This window comes from Mixophyes fleayi, chromosome 4, assembly GCF_038048845.1.
Source record: "Mixophyes fleayi isolate aMixFle1 chromosome 4, aMixFle1.hap1, whole genome shotgun sequence".
NCBI lineage: Eukaryota > Metazoa > Chordata > Amphibia > Anura > Limnodynastidae > Mixophyes > Mixophyes fleayi.
Genome location: NC_134405.1, coordinates 56,053,578 through 56,081,214, shown reverse-complemented (window position 1 = coordinate 56,081,214; position 27,637 = coordinate 56,053,578). Strand labels below are relative to the sequence as shown.

The 27,637-nt window shown below is 39.6% G+C and overlaps 2 protein-coding genes across 5 annotated transcripts in view; one reads left to right on the top strand and one right to left on the bottom strand.

Annotated features, from left to right (window-relative positions):
• PEBP4 (phosphatidylethanolamine binding protein 4) overlaps nucleotides 1-1,898 on the bottom strand; it is a 38,505-nt gene extending 36,607 nt beyond the window's left edge. The window contains exons 1-2 of the mRNA XM_075207104.1: nucleotides 1,807-1,898; nucleotides 323-444 (exon numbers count right to left, since the gene is read on the bottom strand). Coding sequence (XP_075063205.1) covers nucleotides 323-438 — 116 coding nt within the window. The 5' untranslated portion in view covers nucleotides 439-444; nucleotides 1,807-1,898. The remainder of the gene's footprint in view (nucleotides 1-322; nucleotides 445-1,806) is intronic.
• Nucleotides 1-27,637, top strand: part of RHOBTB2 (Rho related BTB domain containing 2) — a 150,916-nt gene that overhangs the window by 103,641 nt on the left and 19,638 nt on the right. The window contains exons 1-4 of one of the 4 annotated variants that reach the window (XM_075207094.1): nucleotides 1,948-2,039; nucleotides 2,130-2,171; nucleotides 11,004-11,126; nucleotides 11,268-11,331. In XM_075207094.1, the coding sequence (XP_075063195.1) occupies nucleotides 11,279-11,331 (53 nt within the window). In that variant the 5' untranslated portion in view covers nucleotides 1,948-2,039; nucleotides 2,130-2,171; nucleotides 11,004-11,126; nucleotides 11,268-11,278. Of the gene's footprint in view, nucleotides 1-1,947; nucleotides 2,040-2,129; nucleotides 2,172-9,416; nucleotides 9,433-9,550; nucleotides 9,677-11,003; nucleotides 11,127-11,267; nucleotides 11,332-27,637 lie in introns of those variants that run through there. The other 3 variants (XM_075207096.1, XM_075207097.1, XM_075207098.1) reach the window with 3 other exon arrangements.

Sequence of the window (27,637 nt, the reverse complement as noted above, 5' to 3'; positions counted from 1 at the left end):
CGGTGGTCTCTTAATCCATTCACTCAGTCTGGCTCTTCAGACTACAGGAAGCGCTTTCAGATAACCACTGATAGTGCAGCTATCTATTGTTTGCACCACAATGAAAAGTAAAATGACATTGAGGCTGATGATGAAAAGCTAAAAAGGTTACAGCTGCAATTTCAATAATATAATACTAATAAAAAAAAAACTGTACAACACAAAAAGGTAACTGTACTCTCCTGACCTACATGATGCATTTATTACATTCACGATGTAACACCAATTATATGGATTTCTTAAGCAGTAAGATTTGTTAAGTTACTTTTTTAATCCCCCTTACCTACAGAACCGAGAGTCGTCGCCAGTGATTTTCTGAAAGTTGCACGAATCACGCCGTGCGGAGAATAGGGGAGCCAATGACAGTAGCCATAAGCACAGACGCCACACCTTCAACATTATAGCCTGTAGAAAGCAAGCACATGTTTAGTGCATAGTACTCCTTCTACAAGTAATAAAGTAATCTGTTGATGCTGTGCCAGCACACATGGCAATGACTGGCACAGAATATATATCAGAGGCATCACTTGTAATACAAAGGGGGGTATACATTGGCGTATATTCTACACTACCAATGGTGATCTGGTTATTGTTCGGCGTGACTGTAAAGTACAACTAGGGATTCCAGAAACGGTAACAAAATAAAATAACCAAGTTGAAAATTTAGTGTGAGATAAAACAGAACTGGAAAAGGCAAAGTGAGGTGCACAGTTCTGCTGTAGTCATACAAAGAGAAGTTCTGGTGTGTTCTTAATACAAGGGTACAGGGTAAAGCAGGGCTGTATAGCAGAGGGGAGGAACCACGCTTGGGATCTCAGGACAAGGAAAATGTTACACTGCTAATGACCCCACCCATGAGATAGAGGAAACTTAATGGAGGAGAACTATAGGAAAGAGGGTGGAAGAAGACAAAGAGGGTGGCACAGCTCTCTGTATAGATGTGACCAGCTGACAGACTGTCTCTGGCTGCCTCTCTCTCTGTATATGTGACCAGGTGACAGACTGTCTCTGGCTGACTCTCTGTGTATAGATGTGACCAGGTGACAGACTGTCTCTGGCTGACTCTCTCTGTGTATAGATGTGACCAGGTGACAGACTGTCTCTGGCTGACTCTCTCTGTGTATAGATGTGACCAGGTGACAGACTGTCTCAGGCTGCCTCTCTCTGTGTATATGTGACCAGGTGACAGACTGTCTCTGGTTGCCTCTATCTGTGTATATGTGACCAGGTGACAGACTGTCTCTGGCTGACTCTCTCTGTGCACAGGTGTCGGACGGTCTCTGGCTGCCTCTCTCTCTCTGTGTGACCAGGTGTCAGACTGTCTCTGGCTGCCTCTCTCTCTCTCTCTGTGTGTGTGTACAGGTGACAGACTGTCTCTGGCTGACTCTCGCTGTGTATATGTGACCAGGTGACAGACTGTCTCTGGCTGCCTCTCTCTCTCTCTCTCTCTCTGTGTGACCAGGTGACAGACTGTCTCTGGCTGCCTCTCTCTGTGTATATGTGACAGACTGTCTCTGGCTGCCTCTCTCTGTGTGTACAGGTGACAGACTGTCTCTGGCTCCTCTCTCTCTCTCTGTGTGTACAGGTGACAGACTGTCTCTGGCTGACTCTCTCTGTGTATAGATGTGACCAGGTGACAGACTGTCTCTGGCTGCCTCTCTCTGTGTATATGTGACCAGGTGTCTGTCTCATGCAGCCTCTCTCTGCAGCTGACCGGGTGCAGTCTATGTGTATGTCTGTTCTGCCTGTTACAAGCCCCGTGGATACCTCTGTGCAGCAGAAGCTCCCGGTTGGTCTGTCTCTGCCCCCTCTGACCAGTCACTGTTATGTTGGCAGCACCTTGCGTGGCTAAGCGCTGATTGGCTCTGAGGATCTTCTCTCCGATTGGTCATGGTCGCTGCTCATCAGGATCGGGGCGGGCTGTAATGCTGCATATTGTTTCACACATGTAAATCCTTTCCTATCCCATGTTATAATACAGTATATGCAGAGATGACATGGTAGAGATAGTTATAGTTATACACAGTGCGTATATTATTTTATGTTATAAAATGCCTTCATGTATGCCTTTTATGTTTTTTTGCTTTTAGGATGTATAAGCCCGTACATAATGTCCTGCAATGGAGTATAACGTGAGTATTTATCTTGTGACTATTTGCTGAATTATTAGTAACATGAACGTTTATTCTATTTGACTAAAACAATGCGTCACAACTGTCAACAATGATGTTTACGTTCTAAGAAAGTGCAAAGATGCAAAAACTTTTAAGAACCAATCAAATACTTGCTCTCATTGTTACACTAGATATATCAAAGTCAATTCCTTAGTGGTCTGTAAGGGTTTATGGCAATTTTCACTTTTTAGTACATAGCCCAGGGACAGTTATTAAACCTGTCAACATAATTCATTTTTACCCATTTTTACCCAGGACAGGTTGCTCTGGTGACTGGTCCCTTGGCTCCAATTAGATTCTCATCTGAAATAACTGTAGTAAATAAGATTTGGGTTTTTTTTTTGAAAAAAAACTGTTATTGAAAGCATTGAGGTACAACAATAGATTAATACAGTAACATATATAGAGGCCCCTACAAACAACAAATCTTATTAATAAAATGTTTAGTCGCCAAAGCAATGTTGACGACTGAAGCGGCACCCAGAGACTTAATGCAGATAGTAACTTGCGTTTCCACCCTACCTACTAAAGAACAATACTAGAATATATACCTCTGTACCTTTAAAGTTTACATATTCTCTAACCTATATCCAGCCAAATCGTAGCTCTGGCTCTTGCAGAGCAAGCAGCGATAACGCAATTCGCTATTTCCGCACTTGTCACCAGGATCATCCACCCGGACAAGTATGTATCCAGCAACACTTAATAAATGTTTTTCATATGATTGAAGGTAAGTCCTTCAGTTAGCTTGAGAAAGAGTTTTAACCTTCTTAGGACAACCCCAAGATACTTGATGTGGTTGGCTTCCAAGTTGTAGGGAAAGATAAGTTCTAAGAGCTGCTTTCTCTTGATAGATATGAAGTCTAACATTTTCATGTTGACTGTATTTATTTTAAAGTTTGATAGAGCCAAGAAGTGCTGGATTTCATTGAATACATTTGGGAGCAAAGTCAGAGGGTTTGTTATGGAGAGGAGGATATTATTAGTGTAAGGGTTGTTTTGTATTATGCAATGTTTGGGTTTGATCTGATCTTGATGGCTACGTTTTGAAAGTAGAACAAAGATAAGGGTATCCCTTCCTGATGCTTATGGGAAAGGAGTGGGATGTGCAGCTGTTCACCAGGACCGAAGCTTAGGGATTGCGATATGGTGCTGAAACACCTGTAAGAAACCTATATGGAAAGCCATAAGAGAGGAGATGTCATCATAAAGGGCCACCCAATGTGGTCAAAGGCTTTTTGGGCATCTAAGGAGAGGAAGTGCGATGGCACCCTGCACTCATTAATTAAGTCTGTGATCGGCATGATGCCCGCGTCTTGGTGACTTGGAACAAGGCCTACCTTATCCCAGTGGATCAAATATGGCAAAGCAGAATTAAGTCTGTTAGATCTAAGTGTAACGGAGCAGGAAGGCCATCTGGGCCTGGAGCAAAGGCCATTTTCATGGACCAGAGGGTGTCAACCTTTTCTTCATTGGAGAAATAATGTCACAAACAAGGTAGTTGGGAGGCCTTACCTGCTGGCATCTGTGCTGCTATGCAAGGAGGCGCGGAGTCTAACCACGCCCCAGGTCTTCACCAGGGAACCCCGCAAGGAGTTTTGGACTTAGCCACTGAGACGTGTCGGTCGCGGCCCTCCCAGGTAGCTACCAGCGAGGTTAGATGAACAATCGTAGTCGACAATCCGGGGTCAATACCGTGCGCGCAACGAGGTACAAAGGAGTCAGGCAGGAGAGAAGTCAGGGAGCCAGGGGTCAGAGCCGGGAGATCAATACAGGAACCAGGGATAATCCGAGAGAGTGGTCAGGCAGGGGTCAGAATCCGGAGATGCAAGCAGGATGAATATATATAGTATATATATAAAACAAAGGAGCCAAGAGACAGGCTAGCTGACTAGATACTCTGGCACCCTAGTGGTTTAAATAGTGGCACCCTCCAATCATTGGTGGGAGTGGAGGTCGGCGGTCAGAGAAGGCGTCCGTCCAGGCACCAGGTAGGAGTGCGGGACGGCAGCTGACAAACAGCTCTTAAGGAAAAGTTTTAAGAGATTGCATGAGTGTAGATAGCAAGACCTAGGTCAGGGAATGATGTATGAGAGGCATCCAAATTTTACAAATGAGAATAAAAGGATTGGAATTACTTTGCAATTAGCTCTGGATTGTAGTGAACTTGATCAGTTGAGTTGTTAATGTGGGAGATGGTATTTTGAGGTTTTTGGTAAGGAGCGAGTATACTTTGTCACTTTTTTGGTAAAAGCTCTGTTTGACCCAGTTAACATTTTTTGCAGCCTTTTTTGGCCAAAACTGCATTAATGAGGCACGAGTAGAGGAGATAATTTTCAGGAGAACGGGGTTAAGAGAGCTCTGGAGTTGAGTTAGGATTTTGGTTAATGAGCCCTTTCTTCTCTTCGTTTCTAGTGGCTGATATACTACTGAATTTTCCGGTGATTGGTTTGTATGCCCCCTAGAAATCCAAGGGGGCCGTACTGGGGCATTTTGTTTGTAGTGACAAACTTTGTGAGCGTGTTAGCCAATTCCAGACTATTAGAGGGACTAAGGAGAAGGGATTCATCTAGTCTCCAAGAGAGCTGTTTTCTAGGTAAATCTACCCTCAAGATTTGCAATTGTATGTAAATTAGGATGGCGTCACCTCTGTGTTTAGAAGTAGAAGGGTCGGGTGGAGTGGATATAAATTGGTCTCCTGCAGGAACACCAAGTCAGAGTGACCTTACTTAAGGGTTTCATGGAGAATGGAACGTTTCTTGACGATTTTTAGTCCATTAACACTGAGAAAAAGTAGTTTAAGTGGCATGATGGAAGTAAGTGAAGGGTAGAGGAATTGAGAAAATCATTTGAAGAAATCATATGACCCTGAGTTGTATTTGCCGGGTTCATCAATGACAGCACAGTGGTGTATCAACCAAGAGGGGGAAGACTGATCAGAATGTGTGAGAGATAGATGAGAACTTGTTGGTTGGTGATGGAACAACACAGCTGTAGCAACTTGGCCAGGAAAAAGATGAGGATTGCCAAAATGGGGTGTGGCACGGGGGGGAGGGAGGTGAGGATAGAGAGTGGATGGGGTGGACTATTTCTAAGGGGGGCTTGTGAGAGTCGGGCATCAGTAGTGCTATGGGATGAAACCTGAGAACAAAGTAACATTCACAAACCTAGACGACATAATTAGGCAGGGTCAATTGCAAAACAACGCCTATATACAGTTTTTGTAAACAGTAAAAATCTGAAGCAAAATAAGCATAACTGCAACCCAGCAGTGTCCTTTAATTTTTTAAGAATTGTTTTCTATGGGAAGATTGATACTTTCCCAGACAGGAGAAAAATACTCTGAAGAAAATAAAAAAATATGCTGATAACGAAGAGGAAGCAATTGAAAAGCAACTGTGCTTTCTCAAGGACATAAAGCAAAAACAGGCTGTTTTTAGCCTTTAGAGGAATGGAAGTTGCCCAATCAGTTTATAGGTTCACAGCAGGTGCTAGAAGTGGAGGGTTATCCAGAAAGGAATCACACAGAGAAAAAAAAACCCAGCACACTGCTATTTGTACATAAAATGCTAGTGTCCCACTTACCCACATTTTGAATATATGATCAGCCTCCTGCTATGTCTGCTCATAGAGGGCCTGATTTATCAAGACACGTAGCTGACGATTCTGAGTGTATCATGCGCAAAATCACTGCGCATGCCCAGAACAGAACCATACACCACTAAACGCAGCCCCGTCGTCTCCATCTTCACGCACGAAGGACACATACTACAGCCTACAATATCGGGGCGTAAATAGGGCGGGGAAGGGGAGTTTGGTCGTAGTCATTCTACAGTAAGGACGTGCCAAACTCAGGCGCACGTGGCCAAGTCTGAATCAATCTCTGGGCATGGCAAAGTTACTTGTTTTTCTGCCGTATCTCTTGCTCCAGCCACAGGGCTAGTCTAAGTACTAGTGACGACGGTCACGTATTCATGCTGTAACTGGTTTGCAATCTGGAGCAACTGTAAACATTTATTTTATGTTCAATAGACATTAAGAACATCCTAATAAATGTATTTCATGGGGAAAAAAATACATTTTTTTTTATGTTTTACCATTAATGCCTATATTACTATATTATTAACAGGTGACATTAATTCCATATTTATTTATATTTCTATGTGTTCTTTCGCAAATTTATAATCCACATAGGTACTGGACGTATCCTGCAGTGTCTTGTGTAGTACAGCACAGCAGACCTACACCCGAATTCCTCAGCGCACGTGTCTTCAGATCCATTCCCTGTTGAATTCGGGAGTATGTAAAGCCGATTTACTTGTGCTTTTAAACATACACACGTTGCGTTCAGATCTATAGGAAGGAGCCTTGACATCAGTGGCGTAGTTGTTGGAGATACTGAGTATAAATTGGCCTGTTTGCCGATGATCTTCTAGCGTCCTAACCTAATGAAATAATTTTAAACATTTGGTAAATTATCAAATTTCAAGATTAATTTATCTAAATCTGTTATTGTTAACGTCATTGTTCCCGATCCTCTACGACGAGGATTGCAAAAAGCATTCCCGTTTTCATTGCATACATCCCATATAAAATATCTCAGGATCTTACTAACCACATTGGTGTCTTGTACCCCTCTATAACCAAATCAGTATATCTATTATCCAAGATTAAACTAGAACTTAAAGGCTGGCTAGCTCATACATTTTCTTGGCTGAACATTCTTCCCAGACAGCTCTATTTTCTCCAATCCATACCCATTCATGTCCTGGCCCCATTCTTCACAGACCTCCATAGAGCTGTTAGAGACTTTGTTTGGCGGTGGTGGAAAGACCTCCCCTTGGTTTGTTGGCTACTGTGACCCAACCATGGTAAGTAGAGTTTTGAAGTGGACCAGGAACGTTAACCAACATTGAAGTTATTGAAAAAGCTCAGAAAGTCTACTGATATCATCCATTGTCTCTCCTTTAACTTCCATCACACACAACACAAGGTGTTGCCTGGTACACCCAGGATTCTCCGAGGAACAATCAGCTGGTTGTTTCTAGTGGAGAGCACCACTTCCCCATCCTTCAGGAATCCCTTTCAATACCTGCCAAAGAGCTGTGGTTGTATATGCAAATTAAACATTCCTTACAAGAGCAGGATCAGGAACATGTCCTTCACAGGCAGTTAACTATATGAGGACCTATGCTCGTCACTGCCCTAATACACTCAAGCTTGGCACAGAGACTTGGGAATCACCTTTGATAAAGACCAATGGGTAAAGATTTTTATAATGGCAAAGATATGCTCCTCAAGTCTTTCCGTTGTGGAAATGCAATTTAAGGTTATGACTAGGTGGTACAGATGCCCTAGCCTCCTTAACAAAATGTGCCTACGTATTTCACCTGCTTGCTGAAGATGCCCCTCCGCAGTTGGCACTCATTTTCACATTTGGCATCTGGTCATCACTGTGTCCGCTCAAATACTCAACACTGCAGTTCCCCCTTGCCCCGGGCTTCTGGCTTCTTCTTCACACCTCGATCCCCATTTCTTTATGTAAGAAGTCATTGCTGAAACATTTAAATAATGCAGCGATTACCACTGGAAATCTGACAAAACTCTTCTATGTGAGTGGTTCTCTATTAATATTACAGAGCCTTTGTTTTTGTTTCTGAATGTAATACTGTATATGTGTTTCAATCAGAAAATAAAAAGAAATGGCATTGACAAAATTATTGTGTCCAACTGCTGTTATCTGATCCTTCCACAGGTGTTCTCTGGATTCTTCAGAACTCCATGACATTTGACAGAGACCCAGCTTTCTGACACTGTGCTCTCCAAAATGGCCTGGGGTTCTCCAGATTTCATGATGCTATGGTACATGTCCCAAGACACCCAGTGCCTGAAGCAGCACAATAACCCGAAAACTTCACTGAACCTCCTCCATGTTTGCCTGTAGGGAATGTGTTCTTTTCATTTTGCTTCCTGTAAACATAGTGATGATGTGCTTTACCAAAAAGCTGTCATTTGGCCTCATCCGTTCACAGGACATTCTCAGAAGGAACATGGCTTGTTCAGGTGTGCTGTGGCAAACGCCAGTTGGGCATTGTTATGTCTGTTTATCAGTAGTGGGGCCCTCCTGGGCCTTCTACCATATAGCGCCCTTTCATTAACGATGGATTGTGCGAGCTGAAGCCTTCGTACCTTGTGTCTGAAGGTCAGCTTGAATCTGGTTTTCTTTCTTTTCTCCATGCTCATTGAAGTACACTAAGTAATACAAAACAGAGAGAGTAATTCTCTCTATTAAACTTTAATGAATGACTTTTATATGCAGACACCTGCTACTCATCATTAGGCAACTTCATTTCCAAAGGGAGAGAATCAGCTGCTTGAAATGTAATTGTCTCTACCTAATGCAAATAAAGGGCTTTGTCCGACCCATTTAAGGATTTCTGTGTCCAATAAGCTTCAACTTAGTAAATGTTTTGTGCTTTATTCCACTGCAAACAAAGAAATACATATGTGATACCAACATATTTTTTAATTGAAACAATTTTCTGGAAGAAATGGGGCATTATGAAAACTACAAGGGTGCCAGTGGCTCAAGAAGAGCCAGGTGCCCAATATTGGGGTTCAGCAACTAAATTTATCTACTCGTGGGCTTCTTAAGTGAGAGGAAAACTGGTCATATTACCATTCAACTTCTGTGCATTCTTCGGTTCCAAATACTCTTCTGTGCCTCTTTTCGTGCATATTGTTCCTATTTTCATTAGAGTTCTGGGACCCGCTTGTAGAAATTCCTCACATAGCTTTATATAGTACATTGACAGCTTGTTCTTTGTACAGGTTGTCAAGATGTGTTTTAAGATTATAGATGTGCATAGTAAGATGTTTTAAGTTATTTTGCTTCCAAAATTAAGCCTAAGTTCAGGTGTTCGTCTAATACAACTGTATCTATTTATTCTTTGTGGCAGGATAAGATGTTATAACTGGGTGTAAGTACACTTGTAGAGGTACAGAAGATGGTCCCGTTCTGGACTTCTCATTCATTGGTGTTGTTAACATTACACATTAGCTTTTCAGAAATCCGGCATCCTGATCTGTGATAGCTTAAAGGAAGAGTCCAGGTTTGGACAACCCACCATTTCTTTCTCACCTCCACCCTAATCTTCCCACCTGTAAATGAAGCTGGGAGTCATATTGTGCTATGAATTGACTACTGGAGGGACTGAGGGTAAGAGGGGGTCAGATTTTAACCTAGGAGATACTTTTCCCGCCAACAGTCTTGCTATGTAAGGCCCTCAAGTGGTACCTTGTTATATAGTCCCATTTTCATTCCTTATTTTACCCAGTGACTATCTTCCTGTCACCTGCCACTGGCACGTTCTGCGGAGAGTGGCAGAGAGCTACTGGTAGTGATCCTGAGAGCAGTCTGGGATGTAAATGGAAGAGACTCTGGCTACATCTCAACTAGCAGGGTCTGTACCTATCATAGTGCTGTTTGTTCAGGATGGCAGGGGCACAAATCCTTTAAACTGGTCAGAGCTCTGTGCAGTCCAGTCAAGTTCTTCCACACCGAACTCATCAAACCATGTCTTAGTAGTCCTTGCTTTGTGCACTGGGACACAGTCATGTTGGAATAGAAAAGGGCCTTCCCCAAACTGTTGCCACAAGGTTGGAAGCATAGCATTGTCCAAAATGACTTGATATGCTGAAGCATTAAGATTGCCCTTCACTGGAGACAAGGGGCCTAGCCCAAACCCTGAAAAACAGCCCCATAGCATTATCTATCCACCAAACTTCACAGTTGGCATAATGCAGTCAGGCAGGTAACATTCTCCCAGCATCCGCCAAACATAGACTGCCCATCTGACTGCCTCACTCCACAGAACACGTTTCCACTGCTCCATAGTCCAGTGTTGGTGTGCTTTACACCACTCCATCCGATGCTTGGCATTGGTCCTGGTGATGTGAGGCTTGCATGCAGCTGTTCGGCCATGGAAACCCATTCCATTAAGCTCCCGCCACACAGTTTTAGATTTACATTGATGCCAGTGAAAGTGTGGAACCCTTCAGCTATGGAATCACCAGAGCATTGGCGACTTTTACACACCATGCACCTTAGCAGGCGCTGACCCCGCTCTGGGATATTACGTGGTCTTTGAGACTGAGTTGCTTTTGTTCCTAAATGTTTCCACTTTCTAATATCACTTACAGTTGACCATGGAATATCCAGCAGGGATGAAATTTCACAAACCATCTCATTGCAAAGGTGGCATCCTATCACAGTACCACGCTTGAAGTCACTGAGCTCTTCAGAACGACCCATTTTATATCACAAATGTTTGCAAATGAAGACTGCATGGCGAGGTGCTTGATTTTATACACCTCTGGCAACAAGTCTGATTGAAACACCTCAATTCAATAATTAACAGGTGTGGCCAAATACTTTTGTCCATATAGTGTACATATTTTTCAGTGTTTCTCAGAAATAAAATAAGAAGCATATCAGTCTCAATGCATTATTTACATTACTGGTAGAATTATATAACCGTTTTGCATTACATAATTCTTATCTCTGTACCTAACATTGCCTTTACTAGTCATGTTTCCTCCTTGGTAAAACCTGATCTAAGGCATGCAGCCCTCACGCATAGTTTTGTGATGCAGAGAATTGTGGCAGATCAGGTTAGTTATAAGGGCTGTTCACACCCACTGACGTCCATTGGTCAGTGTGCATGACTTTTGGTAGGGGGGTTGTACACAACACTTGACCTGATACACCTGTCATTCTCCTTGCTTCAGTACACACCTGTATGCATCTGTAGAGCAACAAAACAACGCACCAGTCTACAGGCAGCAATTCCCTTTATTCTTGTGCAAGGCCAGGAATTTCAGCCATAACCTTGGATCCACCGGTTTAGACAGGTACAGTAGTTAAAAATCTATAGCAATGCAAACTCATACCAGTTCTGGCACTGTGCATGTGAACAAATGAGTGTGTATCCACTTTGCATAATGTATATGCAGCTGTGTAACTGGGTGTCTCACTCTGTGTTCTTTTTACAGACTCCTGGAAAATGGAGGAAGGGGTCAGAGAGCTGATGGAGTTATCAGACTTTCAGTATGATGAGTAAGTATTGTACCACAGCATACTTACACACAATTCTCTTTTGTAAAACTCCACTACAAATGCTGTTTTGTGGTGTCACACACCTTCTTTTGTGTAAATGCAGCAGTTTTTTATGGGTAGGAGTATGAATGTGGGGGCTGAGGATAACGGTATCTGCAGGGGCGCAAACTTTTTAACCTACTCCTCTGAGGTGAAAATGTGTTCCTCATTAAATGTCCCAGTTATGCATCCATGTGCGAAAACAAGGTTTCATTTTACGGACAAGATTTTACACCTTCCGGGGACATATTGTATGGGAATGTGTATTTTCAGGTTTGCCTCAGTTAGTGTAATCAAAATATTGAAATGTACAATAATGACATGTGTAAGAAGACAACTGTGTATTGTCTCCTCACTCTGATACATTTAAGACATAAATGGAGCTAAACATAGTAGAATTTTAAAAGAAAAAATCTAAACATTTAAAGTGGACTTTTCAATATATAATGGTCCTATAACTCGCTATAAGATTATTACTCGCTGGTACGGATTCCCTTGTGTATTCAGCAAAATGTACCCTGGTGTATCGGATAAGTGTTGGGGTTAGCAGTAAGGAACATGCCCTAAACTCTGTACATGTTAGAAAGTTGTAGTAGATATATCTAAAAAGATTGTGGGAGAAGGTGGGCCCGGCTGGTCCTGAGAGTTGTATCTTAAACATGACTAATATTCCTTTCTCTACATAGAACAAATCCCTCATTGAGACCCTTTGGCAATGCCACAAAAGTTGTTATTCCAGTCACATGCAAATCTCCCCCTCCCCATCTATTAAAGACTGGTCTGACAGTCTAGACTTCAATATATCCATGGAAGTCATAACGATCAGGATTAGATCAGAATGCAGCCTTCCTACCTGGTGCAGTTGGTTTGAGTTCTAAGAACATGATAGTTATAGGAAAGATACTACTTAGACTGCCATCCCTCTCTTATTTGTGGAGGTTCTCAGACAGTAGAGTTTGAGTGATTATTTTGTTCTATTCCCTCAGGGGCACATGCTACCCCCTCACCCCCCTCCCCAATCCGTTACTTGGCATTTTATTCTTTGTTATACATAAAAACAGCAACAGATATGTTGTAACAGACTTTATTGTGGTAGCATAATGTAACAATATTTGATTATTGTTGGATTGCTAACTAAAGATTAGATAAGATAATAAAGTGGAAGTAGTAGGCTGGATTCTGAATAGTCGTTTCTAATGTTTCGACCATTCCAGCATTTTCAGGTGGCCCAAAACCCCACAAAAATATACGTATGAGTTCTATCCAACATTGTCCTTTTCCAATTGCTCCTTGTCAAACACAGTAATATGTTTACTTGTTGTGTTATACAAGGAATAGTATAAAAATGGTACATATTGTATATATTGTATCTCAATATCTGTTTCTTAAAGGAACCCAATGCACAGAATCGAACAATCAGTTGGCCAGATTAGTTGTCTGCAAGGCTGAATAAACATAAATGTAATGCTTCATTTTAACATGCAATTAGGATTTGCATATGGTTCAGTATATGGCAGAATTGTTTTTAACATTGTTTGGAATTTATTTAAATGCTAGAACATGAATTCAGCACATTCCTAGTTCCTACAAATAATTTCTTACTGGAAGTCTCCTGTTCACCTCTCCCTGTTTGCATCACTGCAGTATGTAATAAATCATATTGTGAGAAGTTATATGAGGCCAGTATCGGGCATTATTATAGATGCAAAAAAGGACACAGTATTCTAGACACAAAGGTTACACAAGGAAGCATGTTTTCTGGATATAAAGAATATGTAGTATAACGCAGTATGTTATTCTGGATATAAAGAATATGTAATTCAACGGAGTATGTTATTCTGGATATAAAGAATATGTAGTATAATGGAGTATGTTATTCTGGATATAAAGAATATGTAGTATAATGGGGTATGATATTCTGGATATAAAATATATGTAGTATAATAGGGTATGTTATTTTGGATATAAACAGTCTGTAGTGTAACAGAGTATGTTATTCTGAATATAAAGAATATGTAGTATAATGGGGTATGTTATTCTGGATATTGTATGATGGAGTATGTTATTCTGGATATAATGAATATGTAGTATAATGGGGTATGTTATTCTGGATATAAACAGTCTGTAGTGTAACAGAGTATGTTATTCTGAATATAAAGAATATGTAGTATAATGGGGTATGTTATTCTGGATATAAATAGTATGTAGTATAATGGGGTATGTTATTCTGGATATAAACAGTCTGTAGTGTAACAGAGTATGTTATTCTGGATATAAGGAATATGTAGTATAACGGAGTATGTTATTCTCGATGTAAAGAATATGTAGTATAATGGGGTATGTTATTCTGGATATAAATAGTATGTAGTATAATGGGGTATGTTATTCTGGATATAAACAGTCTGTAGTGTAACAGAGTATGTTATTCTGGATATAAGGAATATGTAGTATAACGAGGTATGTTATTCTGGATGTAAAGAATATGTAGTATAATGGGGTATGTTATTCTGGATATAAATAGTATGTAGTATAATGGGGTATGTTATTCTGGATATAAACAGTCTATAGTGTAACAGAGTATGTTATTCTGGATATAAGGAATATGTAGTATAACGAGGTATGTTATTCTGGATGTAAAGAATATGTAGTATAATGGAGTATGTTATTCTGGATATAAAGAATATGTAGTATAATGGGGTATGTTATTCTGGATATAATTAGTATGTAGTATAATGGGGTATGTTATTCTGGATATAAACAGTCTGTAGTGTAACAGAGTATGTTATTCTGGATATAAGGAATATGTAGTATAACGAGGTATGTTATTCTGGATGTAAAGAATATGTAGTATAATGGGGTATGTTATTCTGGATATAAAGAATATGTAGTGTAACAGAGTATGTTATTCTGGATATAAAGAATACGTAGTATAATGGAGTATGTTATTCTGGATATAATGAATATGTAGTATAATGGGGTATGTTATTCTGGATATAAAGAATATGTAGTATATTGGGGTATGTTATTCTGGATATAAAGTATATGTAGTATAATGGGGTATGTTATTCTGGATATAAAGAGTATGTAGTATAACGGAGTATGTTATTCTGGATATAAAGAGTATGTAGTATAATGGGGTATGTTATTCTGGATATAAAGAGTATGTAGTATAACGGAGTATGTTATTCTGGATATAAAGTATATGTAGTATAATGGGGTATGTTATTCTGGATATAAAGAGTATGTAGTATAATGGGGTATGTTATTCTGGATATAAAGAGTATGTAGTATAATGGGGTATGTTATTCTGGATATAAACAGTCTGTAGTGTAACAGAGTATGTTATTCTGAATATAAAGAATATGTAGTATAATGGGGTATGTTATTCTGGATATTGTATGATGGAGTATGTTATTCTGGATTTAATGAATATGTAGCATAATGGGGTATGTTATTCTGGATATAAAGAATATGTAGTGTAACAGAGTAGGTTATTCTGGATATAAAGAATATGTAGTGTAACAGAGTATGTTATTCTGGATATAAGGAATATGTAGTATAACGAGGTATGTTATTCTGGATGTAAAGAATATGTAGTAAAATGGGGTATGTTATTCTGGATATAAATAGTATGTAGTATAATGGGGTATGTTATTCTGGATATAAACAGTCTGTAGTGTAACAGAGTATGTTATTCTGGATATAAGGAATATGTAGTATAACGAGGTATGTTATTCTGGATGTAAAGAATATGTAGTATAATGGGGTATGTTATTCTGGATATAAATAGTATGTAGTATAATGGGGTATGTTATTCTGGATATAACCAGTCTGTAGTGTAACAGAGTATGTTATTCTGGATATAAGGAATATGTAGTATAACGAGGTATGTTATTCTGGATGTAAAGAATATGTAGTATAATGGAGTATGTTATTCTGGATATAAAGAATATGTAGTATAATGGGGTATGTTATTCTGGATATAATTAGTATGTAGTATAATGGGGTATGTTATTCTGGATATAAACAGTCTGTAGTGTAACAGAGTATGTTATTCTGGATATAAGGAATATGTAGTATAACGAGGTATGTTATTCTGGATGTAAAGAATATGTAGTGTAACAGAGTAAGTTATTCTGGATATAAAGAATACGTAGTATAATGGAGTATGTTATTCTGGATATAATGAATATGTAGTATAATGGGGTATGTTATTCTGGATATAAAGAATATGTAGTATATTGGGGTATGTTATTCTGGATATAAAGAGTATGTAGTATAACGGAGTATGTTATTCTGGATATAAAGTATATGTAGTATAATGGGGTATGTTATTCTGGATATAAGGAATATGTAGTATAACGGAGTATGTTATTCTGGATATAAAGAGTATGTAGTATAACGGAGTATGTTATTCTGGATATAAAGTATATGTAGTATAATGGGGTATGTTATTCTGGATATAAAGAGTATGTAGTATAATGGGGTATGTTATTCTGGATATAAAGTATATGTAGTATAATGGGGTATGTTATTCTGGATATAATGAATATGTAGTATAATGGGGTATGCTATTCTGGATATAAATAATATGTAGTATAATGGGGTATGTTATTCTGGATTTAAAGTATATGTAGTATAATAGTATAATGGGGTATGTTATTCTGGATATAAAGAGTATGTAGTATAACGGAGTATGTTATTCTGGATATAAAGTATATGTAGTATAATGGGGTATGTTATTCTGGATATAAGGAATATGTAGTATAACGGAGTATGTTATTCTGGATATAAAGAGTATGTAGTATATTGGGGTATGTTATTCTGGATATAAAGAGTATGTAGTATAACGGAGTATGTTATTCTGGATATAAAGTATATGTAGTATAATGGGGTATGTTATTCTGGATATAAAGAGTATGTAGTATAATGGGGTATGTTATTCTGGATATAAAGAATATGTAGTATAATGGGGTATGGTATTCTGGATATAAACAGTCTGTAGTGTAATAAATTATGTTATTCTGGATATAAGGAATATGTAGTATAACGGAGTATGTTATTCTGGATATTATCAGTCTGTAGTGTAACAGAGTATGTTATTCTGGATATAAGGAATATGTAGTTTAATGGAGTATGTTATTCTGGATATAAAGATTATGTAGTATGATGGGGTATGTTATTCTGGATATAAAATATATGTAGTATAATGGGGTATGTTATTCTGGATATAAACAGTCTGTAGTGTAATAGAGTATGTTATTCTGGATATAAGGAATATGTAGTATAATGGAGTATGTTATTCTGAATATAAAGAATATGTAGTATAATGGGGTATGTTATTCTGGATATAAAGAATATGTAGTGTAACAGAGTATGTTATTCTGGATATAAAGAATATGTAGTATAATGGAGTATGTTATTCTGGATATAAAGAATATGTAGTATAATGGGGCATGGTATTCTGGATGTAAATAGTATGTAGTATAATGGAGTATGTTATTCTGGATATAAACAGTCTGTAGTGTAACAGAGTATGTTATTCTGGATATAAGGAATATGTAGTATAACGAAGTATGTTATTCTGGATGTAAAGAATATGTAGTATAATGGGGTATGTTATTCTGGATATAAAGAATATGTCGTATAATAGAGTATGTTATTCTGGATATAATGAATATGTAGTATAACGAGGTATGTTATTCTGGATGTAAAGAATATGTAGTATAATGGAGTATGTTATTCTGGATATAAATAGTATGTAGTATAATGGGGTATGTTATTCTGGATATAAACAGTCTGTAGTGTAACAGAGTATGTTATTCTGGATATAAGGAATATGTAGTATAACGAGGTATGTTATTCTGGATGTAAAGAATATGTAGTATAATGGAGTATGTTATTCTGGATATAAAGAATATGTAGTATAATGGGGTATGTTATTCTGGATATAATTAGTATGTAGTATAATGGGGTATGTTATTCTGGATATAAACAGTCTGTAGTGTAACAGAGTATGTTATTCTGGATATAAGGCATATGTAGTATAACGAGGTATGTTATTCTGGATGTAAAGAATATGTAGTATAATGGGGTATGTTATTCTGGATATAAAGAATATGTAGTGTAACAGAGTATGTTATTCTGGATATAAAGAATACGTAGTATAATGGAGTATGTTATTCTGGATATAATGAATATGTAGTATAATGGGGTATGTTATTCTGGATATAAAGAATATGTAGTATATTGGGGTATGTTATTCTGGATATAAAGAGTATGTAGTATAACGGAGTATGTTATTCTGGATATAAAGTATATGTAGTATAATGGGGTATGTTATTCTGGATATAAGGAATATGTAGTATAACGGAGTATGTTATTCTGGATATAAAGAGTATGTAGTATAACGGAGTATGTTATTCTGGATATAAAGTATATGTAGTATAATGGGGTATGTTATTCTGGATATAAAGAGTATGTAGTATAATGGGGTATGTTATTCTGGATATAAAGAGTATGTAGTATAAAGGAGTATGTTATTCTGGATATAAAGTATATGTAGTATAATGGGGTATGTTATTCTGGATATAATGAATATGTAGTATAATGGGGTATGCTATTCTGGATATAAATAATATGTAGTATAATGGGGTATGTTATTCTGGATTTAAAGTATATGTAGTATAATAGTATAATGGGGTATGTTATTCTGGATATAAAGAGTATGTAGTATAACGGAGTATGTTATTCTGGATATAAAGTATATGTAGTATAATGGGGTATGTTATTCTGGATATAAGGAATATGTAGTATAACGGAGTATGTTATTCTGGATATAAAGAGTATGTAGTATATTGGGGTATGTTATTCTGGATATAAAGAGTATGTAGTATAATGGGGTATGTTATTCTGGATATAAAGAATATGTAGTATAATGGGGTATGGTATTCTGGATATAAACAGTCTGTAGTGTAATAAATTATGTTATTCTGGATATAAGGAATATGTAGTATAACGGAGTATGTTATTCTGATATAAACAGTCTGTAGTGTAACAGAGTATGTTATTCTGGATATAAGGAATATGTAGTTTAATGGAGTATGTTATTCTGGATATAAAGATTATGTAGTATGATGGGGTATGTTATTCTGGATATAAAATATATGTAGTATAATGGGGTATGTTATTCTGGATATAAACAGTCTGTAGTGTAATAGAGTATGTTATTCTGGATATAAGGAATATGTAGTATAATGGAGTATGTTATTCTGAATATAAAGAATATGTAGTATAATGGGGTATGTTATTCTGGATATAAAGAATATGTAGTGTAACAGAGTATGTTATTCTGGATATAAAGAATATGTAGTATAATGGAGTATGTTATTCTGGATATAAAGAATATGTAGTATAATGGGGCATGGTATTCTGGATGTAAATAGTATGTAGTATAATGGAGTATGTTATTCTGGATATAAACAGTCTGTAGTGTAACAGAGTATGTTATTCTGGATATAAGGAATATGTAGTATAACGAAGTATGTTATTCTGGATGTAAAGAATATGTAGTATAATGGGGTATGTTATTCTGGATATAAAGAATATGTCGTATAATGGAGTATGTTATTCTGGATATAATGAATATGTAGTATAATGGAGTATGTTATTCTGGATATAATGAATATGTAGTATAATGGAGTATGTTATTCTGGAAAACTGATCTTTTTGCTGGTGCAGAATTATAGGTTTGAGATACGCACAGTGCAGAGCCATCTTATAACATCTGCTACCCACAGGGCTGCTGTCTCTAAGGCTAAATCCGGCACTGCCTATTTGCATAGGCTAAATGTAGAGGGAGAGGCTCAGCCATCTGGTTAACTGTATGTGCTCACAGGCTGTATCTGCCCATGGTGTGGTGACCTGCACCTGACATTCCGAACCTGAAAATAGGGACATATTGAGCTCTATGAGGAATGCTTTGTCAATACCCATTGACATAGATTGCAGCTTGGTCCTTTCAGTGCATATAGTCAACGGATTCTGGGATAAATAGATCATTATTTTGAAGTCCCCTTTAACTACTTTCACCTTCCAGTGAACGTGCATCAGACGTATAGTTGTCAGTACCATAGTAGCCATAGTAATTCTGTCAGTAACGCACAATATAGAATTATCTGTGTAATGAGTGTTATAGACTTTAACAGGTTTTTCCCCATTGTTACAATGGAAGGGACAATCTTTCACATTAACCGAATATCATACATCAGTCTCCCTTCTGTACTTTGCAAAGGATAGTTGTCATCAGTGAATATCTGACAACGTAGATTATCCTATTCTCTAGGAACCAGTGTCCGGGCCGGTACCTAGAGAATTTGCGTACCATATCTTTGTATTTTTACGCACTGCGTATGCTCAGAAAATGAACATAGTTAACTCTGGCTTTTCAGAGCTGCAACTTTTTAGCATTTATGACTCCTTATATCCTGAGAGACGTGACAGGGGAGGAAAGGGTGTCCTAACGTAGACAATGTGCAGTAAGGGATTGTTCAAACAATTGCATACGGATACAGAACAGGACACCCGAATTAGCGACCCGCTTGTAATTTGCGAATGATCTGCAGAGGCTTATTGAGAAATTAGTAGTTGGTCGGTTATAGATTAGGATTTTCCAAACATTTTGTAGCAAAGATAAAAACTAGCCAAGTTATTCAAGTTTAAATGATGCTTCATAGCAATTGCGTTTCTAACGTATAATATAAAAGGTTTTGGTACATGCACATTTCTGAACATATCTTGACTAATCGTAAAGCTGGTTTGATGTGTCTATTGATGTATTTAGAAAAGGTTAAACATATTACTGAAACAATGCATTGCTTCCCAGAGTTCTACAAACACTGGATAATATCTGGTGTACTCTAAGGTGTCTGCTAGTAGTGCAGGTGCTGAGGGTGTTTTGTAAACTTTGCAGTCCTCTGTGTGCTGCACATGCTGTACAGATTTATGACTTGTAAGTTCACGTGACCCCCGAGGTGCCTCCCAGGGACTGCTCAGTCTGGGGCAGGCAGTCAGAACAGGTTGTGAGCCGGGCATGGAACAGAATGTCACTCGGCTACATCAGGAGAAGGAGAAAAACAGTCTTACGTGGGACCTACACATAGTGGAGTTGTGCAATACTCAGCCTATCAGATCATTAGGAACTAGACACCCTGCACGTGTGCATTAGATATTATCTAAATAGGCCAGTTGTAAAACATTTGCATGTGTTTTGACGGGTTCCTTTGTTTGGTACTAGGCGCACCTGTAAATACAATGTAGTAAATTGAGAGCTTCCTAATATGCATCCTTGTAAAGGTAGGATTTGAGCACTTAATGCTCAGGGTTTAAAAACTGAGCTTTAAATATCCACCTCACCCCATTCACACATACTTCAGGTATATAAAAAACACGGATTTAGGCTGTGTTATTGAATGCAGGCATGAATGAACCCTTAGGGGTATATTTATTAAACTGTGGGTTTGAAAAAGTGGAGATGTTGCCTATAGCAACCAATCAGATTCTAGCTGTCATTTTGTAGAATGTGCTAAATAGATGATAACTAGAATCTGATTGGTTGCTATAGGCAACTTCTCCACTATTTCAAACCCGCAGTTTAGTAAATATACCCCTTAGTGAGGCATGAGGCACCAACACACCCTTCTTCTCCATTGCCTTCTTATTGTCTTGCCGCTCTGTCACAGTGTCCTAGCCACCGTGTTTGTCTGAGACGAGAGCAGACTAGTGTATTCTGGATGGAGGAGGATAAGGGTGTGTGATGTGCACTTTTCTCACAATTACAGAAGAAACAAATAGTACAGAAGATTCTACAAACCTGGTTGTAAAAACAAGACGGAACCAGTTTCATAAAAGAGTTATTAGAGTTCACTGGAACAGGTCACAATCAAAGGTTTTACATGACGTTAGCTGAGCTGTACATCACTAATTGTTGTATGTAATGCACTATAGCGACTTATATGACAACATGGAGCAGTCATTTGCTGTAACCCCGGGCACCCAATCAGATACAAGCTTTTAGTGGTCTAATGTAATCTGAGTAATGAAAGATCATATCTTATTGGCTACTATAGGTTACAGACCTTTTCCTCAGCTTGCACCATATTAATAAATAAGCCTAACACACTATATTACGCCTCAGGTGCTGGCAGGGCTGGGTTGGGGGCAAGGGTGCTTTTGCCCCCTGGACCAGACCCATAGTGAATTACCTTGGGCTGGGTCACAGGGCTACCTGCATTTTTGTTTCCATTAAAGTGTTCTTAATTGGCTGCTGAGCCAAGTCTCGGCCCCCCCAGGTTAATATTTGTCAGGCAGCCCCTGCTACACCGACCCCCCAGGCTAATATTTGCCAGGCAGCCCCTTGCACACCGACCCCCCAGGCTAATATTTGCCAGGCAGCCCCTGCTACACCAACCCCCCAGGCTAATATTTGCCAGGCAGCCCCTTGCACACCGACCCCCCAGGCTAATATTTGCCAGGCAGCCCCTTGCACACCGACCCCCCAGGCTAATATTTTCCAGCAGCCCCTGCTACACCGACCCCCAAGGCTAATATTTGCCAGGCAGCCCCTGCTACACCGACCCCCCAGGCTAATATTTGCCAGGCAGCCCCTGCTACACCGACCCCCAAGGCTAATATTTGCCAGGCAGCCCCTGCTACACCGACCCCCCAGGCTAATATTTGCCAGGCAGCCCCTTGCACACCGACCCCCCAGGCTAATATTTGCCAGGCAGCCCCTTGCACACCGACCCCCCAGGCTAATATTTTCCAGCAGCCCCTGCTACACCGACCCCCAAGGCTAATATTTGCCAGGCAGCCCCTGCTACACCGACCCCCCAGGCTAATATTTGCCAGGCAGCCCCTGCTACACCAACCCCCCAGGCTAATATTTGCCAGGCAGCCCCTTGCACACCGACCCCCCAGGCTAATATTTTCCAGGCAGCCCCTGCTACACCGACCCCCAAGGCTAATATTTGCCAGGCAGCCCCTGCTACACCGACCCCCCAGGCTAATATTTGCCAGGCAGCCCCTGCTACACCGACCCCCCCAGGCTAATATTTGCCAGGCAGCCCCTGCTACGCCGGTAACTGGCGACATCTCTACTTGGGGCTGTTTTTATAATGCACATTCATATTACTTGTGTCCATATTTGGCAAACCAGTGTGCAGTGCAGTGAAAGACGATACCCAGCACTCCGTCCACGGCTTCATTAGTGGGAAGATTAGATATGATCAGACTGTACCTGACAAGCCCCCTTCCCCCTGATTGTTCACATATTAATAATTACACCAATAATATCACCAATATAATGTGAATCCCTTTCCCTCTGCCAGAGCTGTAAGAATACATTTATTATTTCCCGCTCTGTGTCAGTAAGAGTCATTGGCACACGTAGTGAAAAAGCAAAGGGACATCTCATTATAATAAAAATAATCCTTACCACTTCTGACCAGCGATGTCCGAGTAATTAGACCTTCATCACAACAGCAGACTTTTCCGTATCTCAACAACCATTTATATAAACTGATAATCTCTTGCTTTACCTTCATGCTACCTCCCCCTGTCGCTGAGATTATGGGTGGTGCCACATTTTAGGGCTACAGGACCTGAGAGGGAGATGAGATAAACTCATAAATTCGTAGCTCCAACAATGACCAGAAACATTTCCCGCTATGGGGTGCGGGTGCTATATGTCATGTTGGACAGGCCGGGCATTTATATTATTACCTGTCTCCAAAAAACAAAAATGGCATAAAAAATAAAATCCATGTTTCCTGTTTGTGGGATGTGGAGGTGACAATTGATCCGTGAGCCTGAAATTGTAATCATGACGCAAACTGTTATCTTTACTCTGGCACATTTTATATAATCCAGCAGGCAATATGAAAAATGTTCGGGCTGAGCCGCAGGTGTGCCAAAGCGAGACCTTAGAGGGTTGTGCAATCACCTGACCCAAAATAGCAAAAGAGCGCCAGTTTCACACAATGCAATTTAAGAAAAAAGTCATGCACCCTCCTTCGGTGGCTATGGAAGGGGCCCCAAAAAAGTGCTGTACCAGGGTCCGAAAAGTTCTCTTTGCTGCCCCACAGGGAGCTAGCTGTTTGCCCCAACGTCTTTAAGACTACACACCCCACAGTAGCAGGAGCATCAACTTGCTGAAACACACAGTGGATTAAAGTATGTCCTGCTGTCACATATTGATATCTATAGACACACACATACGCCAGAGCAGGAAAAGCTTATATATGCTCACCTCTGTTTTTGTACATGTCTTTATTAGAAGACACAAGAGACGTATAAGCTGCTTATATGTATATTTGTTTAAATTCTTTGGTTCTGTTCTTGGCAGGCTACCTTATATGAACTTGTCCTCACACCGCCTAGACATACCTCTCATTAAAATGTCACTACAGATACAGGGCCATTGGGCCTTCCTAAGGAATTTAGGACCGTAGCGCCCCCTCTTGTTGACATACAACACCCTGAACAACACATTGCCTGGTAATATTTGTATAGAATGAATATACCTATTGACTTAACCATTCAACATGCTCAGTAGCCTCATGGGACCCAGTTTTTCCGGGACAGTCACATGTTCAGACACTGCAGGTATTTAATGCAGAATGCTTGTTCTGATGCACCTAAATTATCAACACTTCTTCTAGTAGATCACAGTATGTGTTGATGTTGACATTGGGTTACCAAGGTAAATTTGGAAATGACTATGTAGTTTTATGGTAACTTGATTATATACTATGGTAATTTTTCAATAACTCGGAAATTTATTATTAAACCTTATTTTAAGGTTTATTCTGCTGTTTTGAAGTCAGCAGCATGATTTGTCCCCCCCTCTTCCCACACACATTTATTTAAATTTTTGCAACTTTTCATATCGGTAGAGACAAAACAGCCCTACTGAGTCATGGGAGGTTTCTGACTCCCCTTCCATACCTCACAACTGTTCCAAGGTGCGTGTGGTACTTAAGAGGGGTAGGGGGGTGAGGTTAGTCCCACCCTTGGGATATCTTCTACGTGGCAATAGATTATATCACTTTACTTGTTAAACATCGATGCCTAGAGTTTGTATCCACCTGCTTACACTTGAAAGCTACAAATAGATACAAATTCTACATGATAAGCTAAATGGTGCTTCAGCCTTACCAAGTACTGTACATTTCATGACATCTCAATGAAGACTGTAATAAGACTATAATCCTAGGTCACTAGTCTGCAAACCAGCAGATCCCCTTTCCCCATCCTCTTGTCCATCTTTACCCTCTTCCCCTCCACCTAACACAACCCTTTATGATCTTCTGCCTTATTCAACCTCCCAAACTTTTGTTTTGATTTTTCCCTTAACTTTGATGGAAAATGGCAATAAAGCTGGAGACCTGAACTTAGTAGCATGCATTTAATCATGAGAAATATCGGTCCACGTTCTGACATGTCAATAGAACTTTAGAACTGAATGGTGGGAATGGGCCCATAACAAACCATATATCTTATTTATAATGCGCTTTTCAGGCGTTAGTTAGCAGGAGAAAAGTACATTAACATTGGCTATGTGTGAACGAGCCCTGATTTTATGCAGGGCAGGTAGAGCTGGTTGTGTGCATAAGTCTAGTTGGTCATATCAGTCATTTTTGTTTTATATTTGCAACATTAAAATATTGATAAGCAGAGTTAGGGGCCATCTATAACATATGGCGGTACTTGATATTTGTATTACAGAATTATTGGCTTGATAAATACAATAGTAATGTTTTACAAACCATATAAATGCAGACCCTTAATTATTTTTGCAAGTGGCCAGTCCTGCAAACAAACCCCATATGAAGGTGCACACCCACTCCTGGACCCTCGGAGTGCTCCCCATAAAATCACTCTCCGTCCAGCTTAGTAGGGTTGTTTCTGTACCTGAATATGATGGAAAGCATGTAACATCACTGCAGAGGCCAGTCTATTACCACCATATGTATATAGAAACTCAGCTTGGTTTAGACCACACTTACCAACTTTGTAGTCTTGTTCCCCCGGAGATTCGGGAAGGGGGGGTGAAGTGGGAGGTCGAAATGGGGCAAGGCATGGCGAATCGCATCATGTTGGCCCCGCACCCATGACGCACTGACGCAAAAGCATCATTTTGCCAAGGGGGCTGGACCAAAATGACACTAATCGCGACATTCAGGCTCCCATCCTGCCCACGTCTCTAGAAAGGATGCGGGAGAATTACCTGTTCTCTCGAACATCCCGGGAGAGTGGAGAAGTATGGTTTAGCCTAATGTAAGTCAATCATTACAGTGAGGGGACATTGGGAGTGTCTTTATCACATATGTTACTTTTATGCGTTTGAAAGTGATTAATACACTGGTTGAAGTGCTTCTAAAATTTGATTTCTGCAAAGTGTAAAGAAGGTGCAAAAAGTGTCCCACTGAAAGTATAGGACAAGACCCAATGGCCACTACCTCACACTCTGACAATAGCCACTGACTCAGACAGTGGAATATTCAAGTCCTTTGTTGAGAAAAAGATGACTGTTTAACTCCCACAAAGCGGAGAACGCCACCTAAATGCCCCTCGTCAACCCCTTTATCCTATGTAAATAATCCTCATAAATCCACAAAAGGAAATGTCAGTATTGCCTGTGGATACACAAGTAGTCACACTCATGCACCAACATAAGCACTAAGCAAGAAACACCCCTGATAAGGCTTTAAACTGTCCCACCCTCTTTGGATTGTACTGTTATGTTGCCTTATCTATTATATAAAAGAGTTGGACACTTAAAACAACAAAATAAAATTATGCTTCCTATAAGACATACATCTTGGACCGTATGACTCGCGTCTGCTGACCAATTAAACACTGATGCCTCTTCCCTTTTGGCACCTGTCTTGCCTTTCACCTCACTTTTTGGAAGAAAACACAGCAAAAGAGGTGAGAGTGAACATTTCATTGTGTCCTGCTCATTCTTTCTTGGGTGGAAACCCCTTTAAACTAGCTATTGCTGTGGGCTGTCCTGTGAGCTGCAGATCATGTGACCTGAATCTCATGTGACCAGTCATTGGGAATGCTGGTAGAATTCCTGCAGGTTGAAGATGCTACAGGAAGTTTCTCAGGTACACAGTGATCCTAATCCTGCCAGTAAATGGAATATGCACACTCTCACTAATACTCATAAATATTTCTATCTGTCCAGTTGGGTAGCTAGCTTCCTGCAAACATGTTAAATGGTAAATTCAGAAGATACTGTACATCCGTAATACACAGCAAACATTTATTTATATGTAATCCATTTCTGGCTGGTGTGTGATGTAGGTGGTCGTCACAAGTGCACCTGTCTATTGACATTTGAACACCCGTATTCAACTACAAGTGGATCTGAAGAAACGTCTCTTGTTGAATGCGGGAGCAAATATACTATGCATATACTGCTGTATGCAGACCGAAACAACACACAGTAGGATGTAACAAAATCTGCAATATAAAGTCCTAGCAGAATGCACAGAAAAAAACAAGTATTCAATTATCGTCACCTGTTGAGTCATGGCACATACAGAAACAAGAACTAGAGGAGAGGCAAAGTTAATCACTTTCCAGGGATCGGTATAAATACCAGGTCGTGTTTTCAGACACTTTTAGGATAGCATCCTGCATATCAGCATGTAAGGATTCAATGTATAGGCTCTATTTTGTGTAGAATCTTTTCACCCCTTTGCCAATAACTGGAAGGGTCGCCCTTCTGTCGAAGTATAATGTGTTTAGAAGTTCTGATTTTGCTTCTGAGAGAAAAGAGGGTGAGGGGACAGTCCACTGACAGAATGTTGCTAGTTTAGTAACTGTGAGAACAACTGTGATAAATGGCGTCGCATCCTGGGACAAATTATTGGAATCCAGTTGACAAAGGAAAATGGCGGGCAGGTCAGTTGGTAAGGGAGTACCTAAAGCTGAGGCAGGAAAGGATAGGACCAACATTTCTGAATCTTCCTGTATTGCCAGATTATTATGACAGAAAGAGCCAGGTGAATGTTTACATTTAGGGCATATCCCCGATTCTTCAGCTATATAATGTTTCCTCTGGGTTTGGTAGCTGCGGGCCCGGTTCAGGACCTGTAAATGAACTTCCTGTAGAATGTAACCAGTTGATTATGTTGTCATTATATCTGACCCAGTCAGATGGTGAGGGGAGTGATGGAGAGTCTTTAGCCCAGGC